Source organism: Anas acuta, chromosome 7 (genome assembly GCF_963932015.1).
Source record: "Anas acuta chromosome 7, bAnaAcu1.1, whole genome shotgun sequence".
NCBI classification, from domain to species: Eukaryota; Metazoa; Chordata; class Aves; order Anseriformes; family Anatidae; genus Anas; species Anas acuta.
The window spans coordinates 23252875-23275256 of NC_088985.1; the positions used below are offsets into that span (position 1 = coordinate 23252875).

Sequence of the window (22382 nt, forward strand, 5' to 3'; positions counted from 1 at the left end):
CCACTGGAGCAGTACAAAACTGTCTTAGCAGGGACTGAAATCCAGCCGTAGGACTCTGTTAATTAAAATAGCCACTATTAAGATATTTACTGTCCTTAATAATCAGAGCTATGCAATTTGTACTACTGAGTAAACAAATCATGCTTTAGAAGTTCCCAGTTGGCTATTACAGTCTAGTCTGTCAACTGTCATTTAGTTATAAAACCAATTTTCCATGTAGTTTATTTGCATAAACAACATTCCTTCAAAGAGCTTCATGGAAAAAGAAATCACATTAAACAAAATTAAAATTAGGTTAAAGTAAAGTTAATAATCTGACAAGCTCCCCAAAGCCAAACTAGTCAAAGATTTTTTAAAATTTCATGCTGCATTTTTTTGATGTGTTCACCTCTTTAGGCAGACTTACGCTGTGTTAAAAGAATGATCATTACTGCTTCTTGAATCCGGTTAATTATGCTTGTTTGTGCAGGGTTACTTGTAATTGGTCCCTCTCCAGATATGCTCTCATCTCTGTATATTTCATGGAAACATAAAAAATACCCATGCTAACTATCATTTACTTGCCAGTCTCTCTCTCTCTTGTGTCCTATATATCAGGTGTCCTATACTGATATGGTCCAGAGTAGTATCTTCTCTAGATGGGCAAGTTGCATCTGCCAACATTGCTTTGTTGGATCACCAACTGTATTAACATATTATGATCACAGACTTGGTAGTACTTATAGATGAAATGAACTGTTAGTTTAAATTAAAAAAAAATAAATATAAAAAAATCATTACTTGGATATATGGCTTAATATACTAAACGTAAATGATTTGAGAGAGAGACCTCATATAAGGCACCTGAGGAGTTTTCACAGGGTAAGAATGGGGACTATACTGCAATATAAGTCTTTGATGAGCAAATCAGATTGTTGGATTTACTCTCTATAGTCTGTTACAATCTTTCCCTGATTTCCACATTTTCTAACACTTACCATAACTATCTTATCAAGTTAGGAGCAATACTTGAGTTTCTTACTTGTGAAACTGATTTTATTTTAAAATAACATAAGCTTTTCCTCTAAGTATTATCCCAGTATCTTGCATTTTATCCATGCTGTTGAAACACTTGTTTTCACTGAAGAAAATTCTGCCCTTGAGATATTAATCTGACCAAAGGTAGCAGGTTATGTAGCACTGCAGGGAATCCCATTAGAGTTGGAGCAGCTAAAACACAGTTTTCCACTGAAAAATAGTGAGGGATGAGCTTGTAAAGTCTACAGATTTATGTGAAAATCTCTTTTATTGTGCAGCAATTGTCCCGCAGGAATTAAAAAAAAATGTTAACAAGTAAGGGGGTTTGGAATTAAATGACCTTTAAGGTCATTCCAACCCAAACCATTCTATGAAGTTTTAGATAACATTTAACCTTATCTGTAAAATTCACATTGCCATATAATCCCTAATGAGCTTTCAGCTGTTGCATTTGTAATGTCAGGTGAGGTTTACCGAAAAAGGGAAATATTGAAGCTGCTGACTAAATAAATACAGCCAGATGCCCATGAACCTTTCTTGTGATGACACTGATGCGATGAATATTTTGTCAGCAAAGATGGCTTTTGCAGGTATAGCAGAGTTGAACAAGAAAGGGCTTAAACTGCCATGAATGGCTTTACCTTTGGGGAAACAGTGACTCCTGGTTTTATAGGTTATTATTTTTTCCACATGTCATTCAGCATATGCTTATGCAACCCAAATTGGTCTTGTTATTTATATTTCACAGTATTTCAGGCCAGCATTTTCCTTTCTTCCCCAGAGCTTTAGCTGAGCTGCTCTTGCTTGACTGCTTCTGAGCCTGTATCTGATTCCTGAGTGAATGTGCTTTCATGCTGCTCAGATAAAGGGCTTTCATTGCAGTCGTGACTTATATGGGGTTGGATATTATACCTTTCTTACGTCTAGACCTACAGAGATGACGACATGCTGATTCATCTATGAATAATCACAGTGAACTCTCAGACAAACTCAAAAATAGACTTCTTTACTCCTGTTAACTCCAAGATGCCTGTATGATACTGAGATGTGGGGAAAAAAAAAAAAAAAGGTGTCATAATATGTGCTATGCAACTACAGGGATGTACATGTGTGTTGCAACTGTTACAAAACAGAAGAATAGAGAGGGGAATAAGGTTTAATTTCAGCCTGTATTGACAAGCCAGGGGCTTCTAAGTCTGTTTTTGACAAACCCAGTTATGGCTTTCAGCTTCTAGCTAAACTGTACACCCTTGCTTGATTCTAAGTGCTGCTATTTTAACCCCAAACTCACCACTGAATCACATGAATTCAATTTTGTAACATTTTCTCATGTAACATTTCTCACGTAGACTGCTTCACATACATTCAAAAATGGAGAATATTTTCCTTTTTGTTAAATTTATTTTATGAAACCTACAATTTTCTTTTAACTTAAATTAGATGCTGGAGCATTGAACAGTGAGAAGAAAGGGATACTGAGCACTTACTAACTTATGTAGAGTAGTAGTTTATGGAATAATACAACACCTCGGCAATCCAAACGGCTGAACCAGCCCCTCTCCCCCCCCTCCCCTCCCCTAAGCTCCTGTCCCAAGTGAACAAGACGTGGTTGAATCAAAAGACATTTATTCGTGTAATGTTTTCCATTTCAGCATCAAAAACAGAGGGTAAACTTTCACAATTTGTCTGAGAGAATGATGCATGCATTTTGCCTAAAAATCTGCCTGAAGACATTTTTTTCTCCTGTAACTCCCAGGCCATGTGTTTACAGATTTATGTGCATCCTTAGTTTTATAACAAAAGTCATCAAGCAGCATCTGGAAAGTAGTGCTTAGGAACTGGAAGAGTTTAGCAGTGTTTGAGGAAAAAAAAAAAAAGGTTATTTTCATTTTGTTATTACTTCTCAGGTGATTCCTCTAATGGTTAACCAAAATAATCATGTTTATATTTACTTACTGTTATAATTAACTTTAGAATTTTGAAAGTCTTGTTGCCAGTATTCTTTTATATTAAAGATTAGACTTAAGGTAGCCAGAAGAACTTGGAACTACAGAACAGGCCTCTACTGAAAATACATGTTTCTGTAAATTCTATGAATTTACACAGCTGAATCTTCTGTTTTACAGCTTACAGTCAATGAAGTAAGGTGACCTTGCATCACAGACTGTGATGAAGTTTAGAGGTGGCCTTGGGCACCGGTATCAGCTGCACCTCAATCTAGTAATCTTATTGTCTCTCTCAAAATTGGGTCATCTGAGAGCCAAGCCCTAGTTCTTGCCTGTGGGGATGTTTTTGTTGGTATTACATACCATATATTTCTATACAAGAAGATTTAAACGGAACTCTTAACCTGATATTTGAAGAATAGACTCAGATTAACAGATATATTTTTTTCCTGCAAATGCAAGCAAAGTGCATCATTACATTTGATGAAATAATATAGCATCTGTCTTACAGTGAGATTCCATGCAATGACTGTGTATCATCTTTATACATGAGAAAAATACAAAATGATTTGCTGACCCTCAGCTTTGTACTTAATAGCCATGTGACATGTTCCATGAAAACTAACATGTGTAAGGGATCATGTCATTATATACAGCTGTTAAAGACCTAGAAAGCCAACAATGTGCTACTGACATATAAATAATACCTTCTGTGCACAGTTAAACATTGGTGCTATTTTTGCCAGATTTTAAGCTCTTTGGAGGCCAACTGGAGCAGCTGAAATAGAACATTAAAAAAATGTTTTGATGCTAGGGCACAGATGGCAGTAGCCCAATGTGTCAAAATAAATGTTTCATTTTTAGTCTAATGTGGGAAAAATAGACCTTGTCAATTACTCCAATAATTGCAGGTGCAACAAACGCACTTGGTAGCTAAAAAGAGCTTTCAGATGGGCATTCATAAGAATTTTATGTACCTTTCTTCCAGCCATCAGAAAAGGTAAATTACTTTAGGCCAATGACTTACTGCATTTGGAAGGGGCTCTAACAGCCCCAATCAAGACTGAAACGTTGATCTTTTGTTTGGCACCTGAATTTCACAAATACAGGATTTCTCCTTCTGAGAAGCAGTCTGAGAAGGTGCTATAGACAATGGATCTGCTAACTTTAAATCAATGGCACCTGTATGTTTAGGAAATTTCCAATGGCTTGAACAGACTTCAGTGCTTATGTCTTTTTTTTTTTTCCCCTCCCTTAAAGGAAAGTCAATTAAATGGAGGCAATTATTTTTCACAGCTAACTTCTACCCAGACCTTATGTGCCACCAGCACATTGGTGGCTACGTTGGGCCCATCTACCAGTTTTTTGCAGCAGCTGGGGAACACCCATCAGTCTCTGCTGTTGCATTTGTAACCACAAGGACATCTGCCTTCAGAAAACGGGCAACATATTGGGGCCAGAGACACCCTACTGAACTGTTAAAGCACTCTGTGGAGAACCTTCAGATAACCCATAGATAGCATGGTGTGGGAGAAGGTACCAGCAATTTAAGGGCCAACATTTAGAATGGCTTAATTTGCTGATACTGTGTTCATTGGTTACAACTACAGTGAAGGGTCTCATCTGTAACACGGAACAGGGTGACAGAGCGCAAATGATAACCCTTATACAACATTAAGATGATTCACATTCTCTTACCCAATATTTTACTTCTCATATGAAATTTAAATCTGCTCCATCTGGTGCAGTAACAGTTCTCACAGTCTGTGTGGCCACTGAGAAGGGGGGTGGGGGGAGGCAGGAAAGCAAAGCAAAACAAACTTATAACTAAATGTGGAAGGCACCTCTTGATTTCCTGAGATTGTGCCCTTCCAGGAAGCTCTGTAGCTTGCTGTTGCAGTACTGTGGCTTTGTATTTTGTCATCTGCAGTAAGATTTGCAGCATTTTTGCTGAAGAGGCAGGATTCTCATTTTTCCCTGGGCACTGCAGCACAGAAGGTAAGGTACAGCTTTTGACTGGAAGGGATCTGCAAGGATTGAAAAGCCTGGGGTTTCTCCTGCACTATACATTGTCTTAATCTAAAAGACAATTTATTTCACTTCTTTTCTAATCTGTTTATAGTGCTCCATATACATCAAAACCTTACAGTGCAGTTAACTCTGTTTTACACACGCACACACACACATGACTTTGACCCAAATCACTTCTTTCTAAATAACCACTAGGGCTTATTCTCTGCTTGAGGATGAAGTGTTCACAATGTTTTGTATGGGTGTCTCAAGAAAGCAGAATATGAAGAAAGGGAGTATGATGTACACAGGAGGTAAATAACAAAATCACAAACCTTCAGCCTGATTTTTATGCTTTATATATATATTTAATAATAAGCATAGAACTAGGATGGTAGCCAAAACCCTGACTCACGAAGATATATCAGGGAGAGCTATGATTGTATAAGAACATCTGTGAAGTTTACCTCCTACACTCAGAGGGCCAGTATGAGGAGGGACAGAAAGCTGTAGGAGTAGCAGGCCCTCCAACCCCTTATTTATGTGAGCAGGGGATCTTGCAGAGGAGCCACATGACACATACCAAAGTGCTTCAACTTCAAATTGTTGTGATAGCTGGCACGTACCCACAGCCACAGAAACAATTCTGTCTTCATCCTGCTTTAATTCCAGATGGATAAATCAGGGTCAGCAAGAAATGAAGCAGCAGACAATGACTGGTAAATGACCCAAATAAACTAGGCCAACAACAAGATTTTTAAACAGAGAGATGTTAGAGCCACAATACTTGCTGGAGGCACAGAGAAGTTGTCGAGTGAGTTAATTGTCAGCATCCCTCAAGTTATTATAGACAATTCTAAAGTTAAGTTTGAGCAATTCAACCTCTCTCATGTATGAGAAACACTTACTCAAGAAAATTACAGCACTTATTCTGAGTACAGAATTCAATTTCCAAGGATTAATAAATAAACACCTTAATTAATGTATGACTTTAAAATAATTAAGTCCTTTAAGAGATTTAACATCTTTTTTTAGTCTTATTTGTCCTGAATGATCTTCAGAATAATAATTATGTGAGCATTTCATATTTGCAATTTTCTACACCAGTCACAGTCAAAAGAGAGGTTATAATTAAATTAAAGTATTAATGATTTCTGCCTCTAATTGTTATGACTCGATAGACTGTGGTCTGACTTATTTAACTCTTCACTAGAGAAACTCATCAGCATCTTATGTTGTGCGAGGAAATTTCCATTTATAGACTACACGCATCTGAAATAATTTAAATTTGAACCATATGGTTTCAATTCTCAGAAATATTGCATAGTAATAGCTTTTGCTTATAAACCAAGAAATCTCCATGGAAAATAAATTTGCTAAAAGGAATTTAAAATCCCTAATGCATATCAGCAGTATATTAAAAACTAGGTCTAATCTTGTCCAGCCTGTGCAAAATTGGGGTTGAAATATGACCATTAGGAATCTTGTGCCTCTCTCAGTCAAACTTTATGAGTGGCAACTTCCCACACCTCTGGGAAGGTACTTACACCGTAAGTGAAAGAACAATTAGAGCCACCTGCCTAGCCACTGAAAAAGTTTCTGAGGCAGTTATACTTGGCTCGTTCCTTTTGATGCAGAGTTTGAATACCTGTCACACTCAGAAAGTTGTAGGTTCCATTTAAAACCAATAGGAAATACTGCAAAATACTGCTTCAGATTAAAAAATGTATTCTGAAAACATAGGCTACTTGCTCAAAACAGAGGGGAAGCTATAAACACTAAGTTGATCTCTAATACTCTCCACAGTTCATTTGTATGTTTGTATGTATCTCTACACAAACACAAATTATGTATCTATATACTTATATGTGCACAGAGAGACAGAGTTTAGATCTATACAAGCCCTAAGTGCCAGTGAAAGAAAAAACCTCTCTGCTTTGCAGCCGTTTTTCAGGCCAGCTTCACCCTCCTGTGAGTGACAAGAGCGAGGCTCTTTCCAGAAAGGACTCACTTCAGGAGCAGACCATCTGGATGCTGTCTCAGAGCTGCACAGAAGAAAGTGTGAGAGAGAAAATAAAAACCAAGAAATAGCAAGAAGCTTTAGGGGCAACACAGAAGTGGAAAAGGAAAATTCAGGCCAGTAAAAAAAAAAAATATATAAAAAATATATAAAAAATATACATATATAAAATATAACACTTTCTGGTTGATTTGCACACCACTAGTGTTTTGGGGAATGTCAGCAGAGGACATTCTTAAGTCAGTTGTGGTGCTCATGTTTCAGTATTCATAAACAATCAGTTACTAGAAAAATAAGATAATTATTGTGAGAAAGAGCAGAACTCATTCCAATCACTTTGCCACAGGTCTGTGTTCAGAACAACCCTTCCCATATACGGATGTTTCACAGCAAATTGTATATAAAACCAAGGAGAGCTACATGCTGTGCAGCAGAAGCACTGTCAGAAAGGAAGAATAACAAAGAGGACGCTGTGAATGGGTGCCTAGAACTGAAGTTACACAACATGCCTGGGGTAGGACAGTGGTAATCATATCACAGCACCCAGCATGCTACATCAGGCAGGAGAAATGCAGAAGGTGTGGGGCCTTCAGCTTAATTATCTCCTTAGATAAATCCACATCTAGGAGAAAAGAGAAAAAGACAACAAAGAACATTTCAGATCACAGCTGTGACACCACTCTGAGAGCAAAAGACCTGGGGCTGTCAGGTAAGCTAAGGTCAGTACTGAACCTGTGCTGCCTTTCCAGAAGGACACAAAAAAGTAGAATAACAGCAATGTGACTGAGTGCACAAACCAAAGTCAGACTGAAAAATAGGAGGATATGAGAAGCACTGGGCATGAGGTTGGAGAGAAAAACAGAAAGACCTTCCAACACATCCCAGGAACAGTTTCGTCCTATTTATTGCTGTTTGAGGTGCATACAGGTACATGGTTACTAGTGCTGGGGCAATATATAAACAGTAGGTGCAAAATCAGGGCTACCTCTATCCAGAAAATAGTAGTTTATGTCTATGCAGTATGTTAGTGTCCTAACATATCCTTGTGCTACCTTTATTCCTAAAAGACTAACGGTGCAGTCATTTTACATCAAGATGAAGTAAACATACCAAGCAAGGAAGATGAAAATCTAGACTCAGAAGCTGGAATTCAGTTTTGGGGAACTTTAGAGCCTCAATTTTTCTACTATTGGAAATGTGAATTAAGGAATTATTTCGTATTTTGCCAGAAAGACAGAAAAATAGGGGATAGTTCCAGTATAGACGATACCCTGGGAAGTTAGCAAGGAAAAGATTCAATTAGAAACATGAAATTCTTAATGCAGTTCAAAGTTTGGCCATTAGGTACTCATAAGGAGGAAATGAGAAGGAATTTGGTTTAACACGGACTTACAGGGCATACTGATAAAATCTTCATTAAGCAAGCACCATTGTGTTTCTGGACAGAGGTTATTTGAGTTTTTCATTTAAAGCAGCAATGAAGAACTTTCTTATATTTGAAGGAGAAACTTTATATTCTATAATATGTAGTTTACAAACAATCTGGGATCATAAACATTAGAATGGCAGTTAGACTGAACAGTACTATGAAGGCCAAGTCAAGGGAGTTTGAGCGAGACACAGATTCCTAGGGTCTACATAGGCATTGTTCTTACTATTCTACATCATCTCTACAATACCTATCTGAAAGTAGGATTTTTCTGAGGCTAAGTCTTCTGAACATTAAATATAAAGTATACTACCCAGAAAACTTTACTCTGCAGTTCTTACAGCAAAAAGGTCAAAAACTTGTGGTTGAACTGAAGCATATTTCTGAAAGGTACCCTCTCACATTAAAAATTGTAACAATTCCCTAGTTACACGGTACCTTGAAGAGTTAATTACTTTTACAGATTAAATGCAAGTCCTACTTTCAGTCTGTAGCTTCTTAGCACTGGATCTTTTTATTACTGTTTTGCTGCTCCATTAAATAATCTATCTGGTAGTTTTTGCCCATATAGGTACCCATGGACAGTGATCAAATCACTTAACTTTTTCTTACCATAACTTGAACATATTACATGCCTTTAGTTTGACACATTTCTAGTTTTCAGCTCACCCTCAAGGCTACTGTCCAAACCTAGTTCAATCTTTGGCATCCTTTCTGGATGATCATTGTAATAAGAACAGGCTTACCTTTCCAGGCTGGACTAGATAATCTTAGAGATCTTTTCCAACCTAAATGATTCTATGATTCCTAGCCCTCTTAATCCAGCTCAAGGCACTGCTGTACACATCCAGGGCTTGTGGTCACATCATTTCAGCTGGCACTTGTGCTTATTTCAACACAACACCTTCCTCCCTTTTGTGCCCCATTTCTCCTTCACTCCCACCCACTTTTCCTCCATGTTCTTGCCAGCGTGGATTTGTGCCAGGACATGTGACCCCATGCTACAACAGAGAGCCATTTAATGAGCTTTACAGATTGTCAGTTTTCAAATTAGGTTTTGAACAATGTGGTGTGCCTTTCTGTTCACTGTGCATTCAATGTAGGGACCATGGAAACTGATGGAAAGGTTCCTGCCTGTGATTTCAAGTCTACAGATAACTACTCTAAAGTGAAAACAGTTCGACTAAAGACTGCATAAATTAAACATTCCCTAGGATCTAGTGGTTGCACAAGGAACGAAAGCCTGTGCTGAGCTGTTCAAAATGCTGCTTTGCTGGTCTCTTTCATCATTTCACTGATTTAAATTCAAGCCTCCTTATATTATACATGATATTTTATTTTTACTTTGTCTAAGTAAAAGGACTTTGCTAAAGAATTCTCATCCTACAGCTCCGGGGCCTTTGAAATAATATCCTGTATGTTTTGTCTCTATCAGCAGTTTCCCTGCATCAATCTACAATGAACTACGTAAGCCACTTATACCAGAGACTGTTCAAGCCATTCTCCATTAGAATGGCATATTCTGATCTCCCCAGTTTTATTAAGCAAGTTGAACCTTAATAACACACTGAGAAGCTGAATGGGCTAATGAAGCAGATTGCACGATCTGGAATTGCTCCCTTACAGGTAAAGCTCTGAACCACAGACAGCAAGAGGATTTTTTCCATTTTCCATGGCTACATTTTGCTGTTGTTGCAGTGCTCTCTTATACAGTTATCTGGCTCTGTATGAACCACATGCTGAAGAGAAATAATATCTCAGTTAAAAAAGCTGATCAGCTTTTCATGCCACAGGGAAAAAAAAAAAAAAGTTTCTCTTGAATACTACAAAAATCTTTTAATTGCATTTCCACACTAAATGGATCAGTAGTCTAAAACAGTTTGCTAGTGTACCAGAGGATGCAGAAAATATTTCCACAGTACAACTTTCCAAAGTACAAGCTTATTTTTACCGAGGGGAAAAGCATTGTGGGGGAAGCATAGTTACTTTCAATGTACTATAGTCCTTGACTATATGTCACGTTGCTTGCACTGTGCTGTCAGGTGGAATACAACATTGTTATAATGCTAGAATTAAGGCTTCTGTACTGAGAATGGCTGGGGGTTTGTTTAGTTCTTGCAGCACTTAAAACATTCCCCTTTCTATCCCAGAAGAGATATCTGGTCATTTAACTCTATCCTTCCTGCTTTTTTTTTTTTTTTTTTCTGCACATGTAAGCGTAGGGAAAATTTCAATAGGTTTTGCTTAAGATATACAGAGGAACAAGTCCTTCTTGCTGACAAGGCATCCTCAAGCTATCCTGTCAAGGCACCTTGGGCCTACCAGCCTCTGGCTTGGGCAGTGGCCTCAGGGTTAGCAATGAAGTCACAGTGTTTGAAGGGAGGGGACCTTCCTGGAGCTCATTGCAGAATGACCTTTGTTTAATAAACAGGGAATAAAGCCCACTTTTTGTACCTAAACTCCTTCCCTGTGGGTGAAATTAGCCAGCTGCTGGCTTCAAGAGACCACTGTGCAAAACATGTCCATCCCTCATTAGCCAAAGCTGACACAACTTGCAGTATGGAAGGACTGGGTATGTGGTGCCCTTCTCAGCAGGCCCCGGTATCTTCCCCTGTAAGAGGCTTTCCAGAAAAGTTTCCACTGCAGAGGAAGATCGGATTTACAGCAGTCTTACATGTATTGCAGTCCTACAACTACTCAAATGCTTTTGAAAAGAGCCCCAAAACAGGATGAACTCAAAGAAAAGTCATATAAACTACTTGTTTTCTAGCATTCAGCCCAGGGAATGGTGGAAAAGTAGGGTCTGTGTTATTAGAAGCTTTTAGGGTTTCAGCCTCAAAACTTCTGAGAGGGATTTCTTCAAATGTTCCAGGAAAGGGGGAAAAAAAAAAGTGTGAAAAAAAAAAAAAGACAAAAAAGGCTTATAGTAAAACAACTCTCTTAGGGATATGGTTTAGTGGGGACTGTTAGTGTTAGGTCAGAGGCTGGACTCGATGATCTTGAGGTCTCTTCCAACCTAGAAATTCTGTGATTCTGTAATTCTAGATGTACACAAAACACATTTAAAGAATACAAAATGTGCAGCATCAAAGCCAAGGTGTGCATGCATAGCATGCACTCAAATAGTTAAAACAACATCAAAAGACAGAACAAAGCTACGAATGGTTGTTATAAAGACAGCCTTAATTCTAACATTTCCTTGATTTAGTGTGCTTGACTTTGAGCTTCACTAGTACTATTTGAAATCAGTTGTCTTTTTTTTTTTTTTTTTTTTTTTGGTGATAGTTCCTGGATTTTGAAAGAGCACATTAAAATACAGAAATTCTATCATGTGGCACACAAACAGCTATCTGGTTAGTCAACAGCTTTGAGCATCTGTGATCCATTACACAGATTTCTGACACTTATGTTAATGGAATAGCTGACAGCACTAATATGCTGTCATTTTCTACGAGGACTAACGTTTTAAGGGAATAGGTAATTTGCTAGTGGGTTTTCAGATGTTTGCTGCCAGCAGAGGAATAAAAAGGCTTGATTTACATACCCAGTTGAAACACTGAGGGACATCATTTTTACATCCCACTCCCCCTTTCCCATTACTGATTTCATCACAGTTTCTTCCTTACCTCTCAGTTTCTCTTTTCAATGTTGTGAGCCTTTTTTCCCTTCCAGCTTCAAAACAGGTCCCAAGCCATCTTGCTGCAGCTTCCTGCTCATGCTAGCCTTCCTCCTCCTTGTCCTGGTAAGCTTGTTCCATCCAAGTTTATCCACTGCTAGAAACTCAATCTCTTCTTTTCAGTTCCCTCTAGCCTTCCCTCCTCCAAGACTTCTATCTTGGTGTCTATGAGGGGGAGGCAAGTTGGAGAATTTGGCAGAGAAAAAGAATCAAAGCTCCTGCTTTTCATCCTAAGCCTGAGTGCACCTGAAGTCTATCATTTCATAGGGTGTGTCCTTCAGAGTTCCTTTAGCTTGTAGCGGTATGTGATCAGTGAATGTAGTCACAGTAAAGGCATATGCATCCTAAGAAGAGGGGATACTATTCACAGTAGTATATTTAGATATTTTTAGCAGCTAAAATTATCTACACTGAAGTGCTTACTTTCTAGAAAGAGCCCTTATCACTCCTTACGATAGTAGTCCTTCATGAAGTTTTGAAATACTGGGCCCTGAAGACAAAACTATTCAAAAGTCACCCAAAGGTGTTACTATGGACAAAGGTATTTTCCTCAAAGTTTTTTGTTGAAAGCACTGCAGCTATTTTGGCCGAACTCCTTCAAATACTCTGAGGGCAGTATAACTGCTGAGAGTATATATCAAGTATATACCTACATGGTTAACTTCCAGTTATGTTCTAATTAGTAGAGAACAAAGTCTTACAATGGAAAGAATCAGGGAATAAATGATTGTAACTGCATAGAACTCAGTAACAAATGGGCTAACAAAAGGGAGTCCAGTGACAAGAATATGAGTAATGGGTAAACCCAATAATATCCTACCACTTCCTCTCCCAAAGTTTCCCACTAACCCCAAAATAAACTTCCCTTGTTGCCTTCCTCAGGTATTGCTGAGTACCTGGGAAATGAATAAAGGAATAAATGAAAACACTGACCATGCCGGACAATTTCACTTAACAGTGCATTGCAGCTTAAGGGAACAGCTGGAGCCAAGTGACAGGCTGATGGGAACAGTCAGTCATTTTGTGGTTCAGACTGCAAGGCATCACAGAGCTTAAACAGATCAAAATGCAAAGAGACAGAAGTACCTATGGGGTATATAGACACCATGTTTACAAATAAACCATACCTCTCAGGCTTGACCAGCTGCACAACCCTAAGGCAAGATATTTGTCTGAGGTTGAACAGCTCTAGAGGTTGCAAACCACATTTCAACACTCCTTGCTGAGAAGTGAACCCTGTAATACTATCCTGACTTCACTAATGCTTGTTTGGCTCCTGAAAACCCAGATAATATACTGGTAGGATGAGTAAATAGGGATTCATTTGCACCTTGGCAAACTTAGTAACAGGGAATAAAAAGGCACAATTTATATAGTCATGGTGATCTGCAGAATAGGTTTTCTTCTTAGCAATTCAAATGCTAATTGAAAAATAGCCAGCTGGGCTTCAAACTTTCAGCAAAGCAAAAGTAAAACCAGACCAAAAGCTCCCTTCTCTGCAGATTTAACCAAGAGCTTATCTAGAGCACCAAATTACCACTGAAATTGCTTGGCTGAAGCCAGTCAGCCTTTAAACTCAACTGATGAATCCTGATTGATCCAGCTGCCTTCTACAGCTTCTCTGTGAACTGGAGGATGCTTGTACAGAAACTTGAGGTTATTGTCTGGGAAGGAAGCTGCTGAGCTGCTCATGCCTTCATAGGCCTGACCTTTCTAGTTACACGCAGCAAAGGCTCAGGAAGATTACAGGTGGTATCCTTTGCAGGGAGGACCATGTCCACCTTCCTTCCTTGTATTTCCATGTAAAGAAGATTCTGTGTTAAAAAGGTTACTGGCCTGATCCTCCTGATGACAGTTTAGCTTTCAAATTAGTCAAGTGGACAAGCCTCCCATGTTAGGCAGTCTCTTCATTGTATTAAATTAATTAATTAATTAATTAATTAAATATAAAAAATCTTTTCCAGAATCTAGTCAGCTTCGTAAGCCTTAATAATGTCTGTCCAAGAGCAAATTCAGATCTCTGGGGCATCCAGGATGGTTTGGCTCATGTCCCCACACATGATGAACCTAAAGTATACAAAGCATCCAAAAATGTTTCCTTCAACTCAGGCTTTTCTGATCATAAAATCTATTGTGTTGTTTTGCTCTTATTTCAATTAACTGAGCTTTTTAGGTATGCTGACTATTTTTTTTCTGGATTTTATTGTATTTGTGATCACTGTCAGAGATCGCTCAGACCTATTATTGCAGACAACCAACAGACTTCTTGGGAATGACACATATGATCAGCATAATGTGAAAAAATGTATGCTTTATTTTACACCAAAATTCTCTATATGGGGCTGGGTACAAATTCTTCCTGTAAACAGACTTAAAATGGAGTCACCTGGATTATCTGAAATTTGGTCATGAGAGCTGGAATTCCTATATGCAGAGAAGAACACTGCATAAAGCATCAGAGCATATTTTTATCCTGGCAGTACAGTAATAACGACCCTTCAGATTTCTGTTGATTGCATTGCTCTCCAAAAATTATCATTTTTTTGATGAAATTTCTCTTGCTTGATCTCAAACAGAAAGGAACAGTAAAAATCTGTTCAATCATTTTTATATCATCAATGAATCACCAAAACTAGTACTGATATTGAATCATGTTAAATGTATTTATCCATAAGGAATTTACTAGGACAATGTATCTCTTAAACTCCAGTTATTTCATTGACTTTATTTTCAAAGAAAGAAAGAGTAGTAATGGTTCATTGACTATAATTGACCAAAAACCCACAATAAAACAAAGCCAGACTTCCAAACCATTGAAATTATTTCATTTATCATAAGGAAAAAAAAAAGTCAAAAGCACAAAAAGCATTTTGGTCAAATTTGATGTTACAAAACATTTTTATATTTATTTAATATCATGTTCTTCTACTCTGTAGTTATACTTATTTTCTGAAAAAATAATATGCAAACAGATTATTGCATAACACATTTCTTCCAAATTAGCCCAGAAATATTCACTAAATTATTATTTTAACACATAAGAAAAGTGTTCTAATATTTTACGTTTAAATTCCAGAGAGTTTTATCACGTAAGATATTCTGTGGAAAGCAGCACCTATTTACTTCTTTGTAAGCCATTATGAAGGTCGAACAAGCCTTTTAGACGAAATAACAGCGGTGATTAAAACACAAGCTGAATAAAGAAGCTCGCTGAGTGGGTTCTTACAGAGTGAGTATTTCACTTGGCTGTGTATGTGGAACATTTTGCATAATGGTCTACAGACCTCCTAGGATTTTGCTAGTACAGAAAATACATATACATAGTGCTGAGACACAGAGAAGTGGTATTTCACATTATGTCTATGCTTATTTAGGGCTCACTGTCTACATGGAATGAGTAAAAGTAATATGAAAAGAAAATAATTATTAAACAGAAAATATTCCATTATGCAAACAAAGAAAAATACTGTATTTTAGTTTAGAGAGTTCAAGCATATACAGCATATACATAATAAAGCTCAGACATTTGTCTTTCTTTCTTTCTTTCTTTGCTAAACAAGCAGTCATGAAACTTGTATGTTGGCTTAAAACTCGACAACCACCTAGTGCATTCTTCTTGCTAACCTTTTAAAAATACACAATCTGAGATGGATACATTGCACTGCTGGAGTTTACAATATATATTTCAAATTTACAAAAATACAGAAAAACAAGATTTCTTGCACTCAGATACTGAGCATTAACCCTTTGAGTACTAATTCCCACCTGCAACACTGCAGAACACATTCATCTGACTTGCATGTTTTTATAACATTCTAACAATTATAATTGTCATCTTTATGTACACTATTAGGAAATGCATTCCTACATATCAAAAAAAAAAAAAAAAGGTAGAGACTAATAAAGTACTAATATAAAAATAATGGGTTGAAGTATGTGAAGATTTCTGCAAAATATACACAGAGAATCACAGACGGATGATTTCTCTAGGGATTTTTCTATTTCCTTTCTGCAGCAAAGTAACAATTATGTAAGTCCATGTTAGGACATGACAGCAAACTTTCTCATGTGGCCATACAGAATTGTGCTTTTTCTCTTATTTATGGATGCTCTGTTCACTTTTCACTGTAGACATTTCTCTCTCAGCTCTATGCTCCTATTTGCTTGAATGCAATCCATTATTATTCTGCACCATTGCTGTCTGAAAAAAAAGGGGTTTTATTTCATGTAAGGATAATTGTGATGCAGTTCTGTACTGTGAGTTGATGCTTTGTGTCCAGATGTTCATGGAAACATGAAAAAATTTCTTGCCATAGCAAGTCTTGTTAAGCCTTGTTAATAGAGAATGTTACTGACCCTGGGATGCCCTACAATTCAGCAGAAATCATGAACATAAAGAATTTCTCTGAAGGTCAAATTTGCATTAAAGAATGAAGACAATGTGAAATTTGCTGGGAGAGGAAATGGATTTTCAGAAAGCAAGAGGTGAAATTAAGAAATAGGCTCTAAGAAGGTATGTTTTTGGAAAATGACTGAGCTTTCTCTTTCTTGACAACTCTGGACTACATTGATCATGTAACTAAATAGATAGAATTGTATATACAGCATCTCTGAACTAGAGTAAGCTATTTTTAAGAAAATAACTGTAGTCCTCAAAGAGTTAATGATAAAACCGCTCTACTTTAACAGATGTGGAAAGGTTATTGTGAAATAGCTTAAAGATTTGTTCAAAAGGCATACTTTACAAAGAAGTGTAAAACTTGTTGAGACGATTGTTATTACACTGTACAGTGTCACATACAATGAGTAGTGCATGCTCTGTAAAGACATTAGAGTGGACCCTTATCAAAGCTATCATATAACCTTATACAAAGGATTGTGCCACTTAAACTAGTGCAGAGTGTTTTTTTTTTTTTCTGTAGATTTATAATGCTCTAGATTAATATCAATAGGGTTTTTCACAGCCTTGTACAACACCTTTTTTTTTCTTCTATTTTTTTTTTAAACACATGTAACACTATAAAACAGCAAATGGTATATCCTGACATATGTCATGCAAAATACAACCAATACAGCACCATAGATGTAACAGAGACATTACCTAGCACTTTTTTCCAACAAGAAAGAGGACATAGCAGAGACTGTACATTACACGACTTTACAGGCCATATGCTACAGAAGTTCTTTAGAGGCAGTATCACTTTTGTAGATCTAAAAAGCTGTAATTTTATAAAATCCTGTTTATCATTTCTACTGTAGTCACTTCTGATTAAAATCCATGGCACAGTAATAATATTTTGCTACAAAAATAAATAAGTAAAAGTTTAAGATGCTGATATGCTTATAAAAAGTGTCTGAAGTTACTACAGAACAGAAATGAAAATAATGAATGCAAGTGATGTATTTCTAAATAAATGTGCTGTGTAACAAAAGGATATTGCCTCTCGTATTCAGTTGTCTAGACTTCATTTTCTAATTACCTTTCAGAATAATTTTATAACTTTTAAAAATTACTTTTAAAACTCACTATCTCTTTCTTTTAGACTCTTATTAAGAAAATGGAAATAAAGATGGAAAAGCTGTACAATTTGCTGATGAACGACACAAATAAGCCATCTTATTTAGTTTAGAATAAAAGCAAAGATAACGATGGTTTAGGTGGAAAAAGGACATTATGATGGCCCATGAACTACACAGTAGTTTCATTTTTCCAAGGGCCAGTTTTGATATTTCCTGTACTATCTGAGCTGTATATCATGGCTTCATGCACATTTCCCTTGAGAATTCCATTGTGATTTGTCGTATTAAACGGCAGTGACTGTGTCCGTGGGTGCATTTCAAAATGAGCTGGATGGTGCACAGAGTCACTTTCTGGCATTTTAGCACAACTATATATTACAGTACTTGCGTCGCTACTTTCGGGCTGGTTGACAGTGGGATATGGATCACTTTTTGAGCAGCAGGCCCGTCTGTGACCTGACTGGCTATCATGTGTACTGTGGGGACTGTCTGTATGTGAACTGTGGATGCTGCCATCAATACTTGAAGGAATGTGGTAGGCATATTCTCTCTCACCTGCAGATCTATGCCGGCTGAAATAACGTGGCTTAGTTCTGCTTTTCAGACATCTATGAATGTGCATATTAGGTCTGAAGCTTCCCTCATTATGGACATGAATATGAGCTTCATCATCAAGCAGCTGATCACAATGCATTTTTGCACAACATGGTGTCACAGGAGAAAGGCAGTTAACGTGATTTTGAACTGCTTGTAGGTTAGTGAGTTTGCAGTGGCTAGCAGCTGGATGATTAAACACTGCTGACTTGCTGGGACATGGTGATTCCTGAAGACAAGGTGCATGAATTTGAGTGTCCCCATTGATGTTAACCTTTGGGCGCACGTTAACTTGGACGGAGTAGGTATTTCTTCTAGATGGGCAACAGGACCACCAACAATGCCACACATCATCTCGCTTTGCACAGTGATGGATCAGGATGAAAAGCCCCAAGGTCACACAGAAGGCTCCATAAAGACAGCTAAATATCATATCCAAGAAATGACCTTGAGATACTGCAAGTGCTCCAAAGGTCCACGTGGCAGTAAACAGGAACAAAGTGAATGCTGCAGCTCGAAGCTGAGCCTTAAATGAATGCTCATTTTCCAATAAGGAAGAAGAAAGCATGGAGCAGGCTGCCTGGGGAACAGACACAGAGTCTGTAATATGACCATGGCCCACCTCAGTACTTGGTATTCTCTGCGGATCTTCTGTCCTTTCCTTTAACTCATACTTGCGTTCAGGATGGCGCTTCAGTTGAACATATGTGCAGAGAAAGTAAACACAGGTAACTAGCACGATGAAAGCTACTGGCCCATAAAAAGCACCAAGACTAGGCTCCCATGCCATCCAGCAACTGGAAACAACAAAAAGAGAGAGTCAGGAACATATTATAGGTCACTTTAGATGTGATGCACAACAGACTGAAGTGAAACTGGGCTTTCTTACTAACTTGTATGTCCCAACAGTTTCTCAGAAGCTTGGATAGGTTTATTGTGAGAACAGGACTGTGTCTTTAACATCAACAAAGCTGCAACACTGCTTTCCTTTTTTTTTTTTTTTAATCAGAATAGAATGTCTAGTATAATTTAGAGCATATTAGGGATGAAAATTTCAAAGAAATCTAGGTCAGTTTAGAATCTAGAATTCCACTGAAGTCTATTTATGTCAACCTCCAGTATTAAAAATGTCAGCTCTAATACATTGATAAAAAAGCAAATGAGGCATAGCTTATACAATATGCGTGAGCAATAGAAATGTACAGATTTCAATGGGACATTTTCTTAAGTTTGAAGATTGTTCTCAGGCAATATTCTTGTTCCCAAAGTGGAGAACTGGCTGAGTGGAGACTCAGCAGGAGAGGAGACTGAAAAAAGTGTTTCAGTTGAACAGTGTCACCAATTTCCACAGTGAGCAGACCCAAAAGTTACATGGCATTTCTGGGTTCTCAACACTTTCTGAAAGTCCTGGCAGTTAATTTATATGAATTATTTATATAGTTATTGAATGCTATCAGAAAAATTAAGGTAATTGACAGCCTCTTTGTAATACACCGATAGCATAATATTACTGTAGCATTATTATTTGCTGGGCTTTAAATACTGTAACTATGACTATTTCAAAGAAGCTTAAAATAGTTCTTGGCCAGTATGAGATGAATAAACCTCAGTCAGCTGCATAATTTAGCAGCAGTCTAACAGGACTGTCCTGAGGATGAACGAGCTGATAAACATCAGAGAAGAAAACACTTCAGGCTATTGAAATCCTAGATGGACTTTGGGAGAATTTGGGTTGGGGGTGGGGCAAGAATTAATATTTGCCCAGTTTTTACTCTTCTTTACAATCTACTTTTACCCATTGTTACAGACAGGCTACTGAGCTGGTGGTATAAGCTAGCACAGCTGTTATTAGGTTCTTTATTTCTAAATGTTGCATGGATTACTGGAAAGAGAAGTTAATTTCCTTGTTTGTTGGACTGTAACAAAAAGTAAGCATCTCAAACTTCAGAAAAGAAAAAGAAGAAAAGGTTTAAATTAAATTTTCAAAAAGTTTTCTAGCTGTTAGGATAATTATGGTAATAAGCCATTGGAATAAAGTGTGGTGTATCCATTATTTGAGCATTTAAAACACCTCAGATAAATAACTGTCAGCAATAGTTTGAATAGAGCTAATTTCCCACTGGGTCAGAAGGACAGACGAGGCGATCTGTCATGATCTGTTCCAGCTCTAAAAGCAACCCTGTGTGACACTTTGTACCCATTTAGGTATACGTGATTGGTCGCAGTCCCTCCATTACAGTGAGGAACCTTCTGATATCCCATTCTTGTCAAGCCAGGAATCATCCACCACTTACTATAAAAAGGACAGAATGAATTTATCTTCCAAGCTGAGAACCTCTCAGCTGAAAACGATGAGGTCCCACTGGGTATTCAACATGACAAACTGCAGCATAAATACCTTTTTTTTTTTTTTTTTCTGAACCTTAAACAAAAACATACACCCATTCCATTTATTAATGAACTTAGAAATCATCCAACGGGTATATATTTTGCTGTCAGACATGCACATGAAAAGATTCCATGAAAAATATCTGTGAAAAGATAGGTAAGCTACTACCTATATTTAATTGGATAAACATGCAGCACTAAGCTACATAAATACTTGAAGTACATTTGAATTTGAATGCTGCATATTTGATGCAAAGTGGAAAATGGAATGTTCCCCAGTGGAACAGTCTCTTGGGATGCTCTTATTTCAAGTGGAATCTCATTGTGCATCACTTCAAAAATCAGTTCCGTAAAAAAAAGTTCAAGTTTGTGCATCTACATTTTTCTGTGCTAATACTATTAAAAATGAATAAGGCATATAACCCACTATGCTGTTGTTGAATTAGATGATTTTTATTCATTTTTAAAACCATCCCTCACCTGTGCCTTGTTTTCAATAAAGATTGTGGTACCATGTACTGATTGGCTATGATTAACATCATTAAAGAAGTATAACCTCTGTAACTGTGCCAAAACCTAAAATGTCTCACACATTTATGAACATAAATAATTGAGCCTTTTAATATACTGTTGATTATAAGTGATTGTCTAATTGGATAAGTTTGAATAAATATATGAATATGAGTTGGGCCCTAGGCAAAGCAAACAGTTAGCCACTGTATGCACTAATTTATTACCAGAATTTAAATTTCAATTACCTATAAAAATGCTTTTAAGGAGCCAAATGTTCACTTATGAACCATTCTGCTTCAATTTCCACTCTTCTTACACAGAACATAGCTAGTTTCAAATGCATTATAATAGATGCTCAAAGCAGTAACTAATAGTAACATCCTCCAAAGTACAAGCAACAAGGTGCTGGCAGAGCACTAATAGATCCATTTATCCATTAGTGTGTCAGTCATTACCATATTGGTCATTTACATAGAATCTATTTAACTTTACAGTCTAATTCACTTTCTGCCATGCTTTTATGGAGAGGCTTACTGTTCTTTGTTGATCTCTCATGTTTCAAGCCAAGAATTAACAACATTATGATGCCTGGACACCTTGCAGAGATACACTGAAGACTAACATGCTAGTACACAAGAGAGCTATGTCACGACTGCAAGACATGTTGACTGAAAAATTTCCATATGGTGAAAACCCAAAATTTTATCTTTTTTTGGAGGTAGGAGGAATGGGGATTTTTTCTTGTCCTTTTCTTCACTTAATGATTTGTAACTTACTTTAAATAAGTTTTCCTGAAGAATATAAATTCAAGGCAGATAACTTAATGAATTAAAAGTATTTACTTAAAGGTCCCATTAAACATGCCTTCCATTTTATAATATTCTTTCAGTTACTCAGGTGTAAATGAGAGGTGATTTTATAAATGAGAAGTGGCTCTATTGACCATAATGGAGTCAAACTGGCAGATGTGAAGCAGCAGGCCTCAGATTAACAAATCACTCTTTCATACCTATCAATCCATAAAATTTCATATTAAATGGCATCCCAAATAGCATGTCTGTACCCTTTACAAAGTCATTTATATTTATAAGCATAATAATAAAAATGTTTTTCTTAAAATTTCTATTGTAACAGTATTTATTGTAATACTTACTATGGTGCATTGCCTTCAATCCCATAATTATTGATATTGGTTGCTGCTGTAATCCCACATATAATAAAAGGAACTCCACCACTAATCAGATAAAATCTGTTGAGAGATAACAACTG

General features: G+C 37.1%; 1 protein-coding gene across 9 annotated transcripts in view; it reads right to left on the reverse strand.

The window, feature by feature from the left end:
- Window positions 1–14807: 14807 nt before the first annotated feature.
- ADGRA1 (adhesion G protein-coupled receptor A1) overlaps window positions 14808–22382 on the reverse strand; it is a 277097-nt gene continuing 269522 nt past the window's right edge. For 8 of the 9 annotated variants that reach the window (XM_068688179.1, XM_068688175.1, XM_068688174.1 and 5 more), the window contains 2 exons: window positions 22267–22362; window positions 14808–19009 (listed from right to left, as the gene is read on the reverse strand). In XM_068688179.1, the coding sequence (XP_068544280.1) occupies window positions 17788–19009; window positions 22267–22362 (1318 nt within the window). In that variant the 3' untranslated portion in view covers window positions 14808–17787. The remainder of the gene's footprint in view (window positions 19010–22266; window positions 22363–22382) is intronic. The other variant, XM_068688176.1, reaches the window with a different exon arrangement.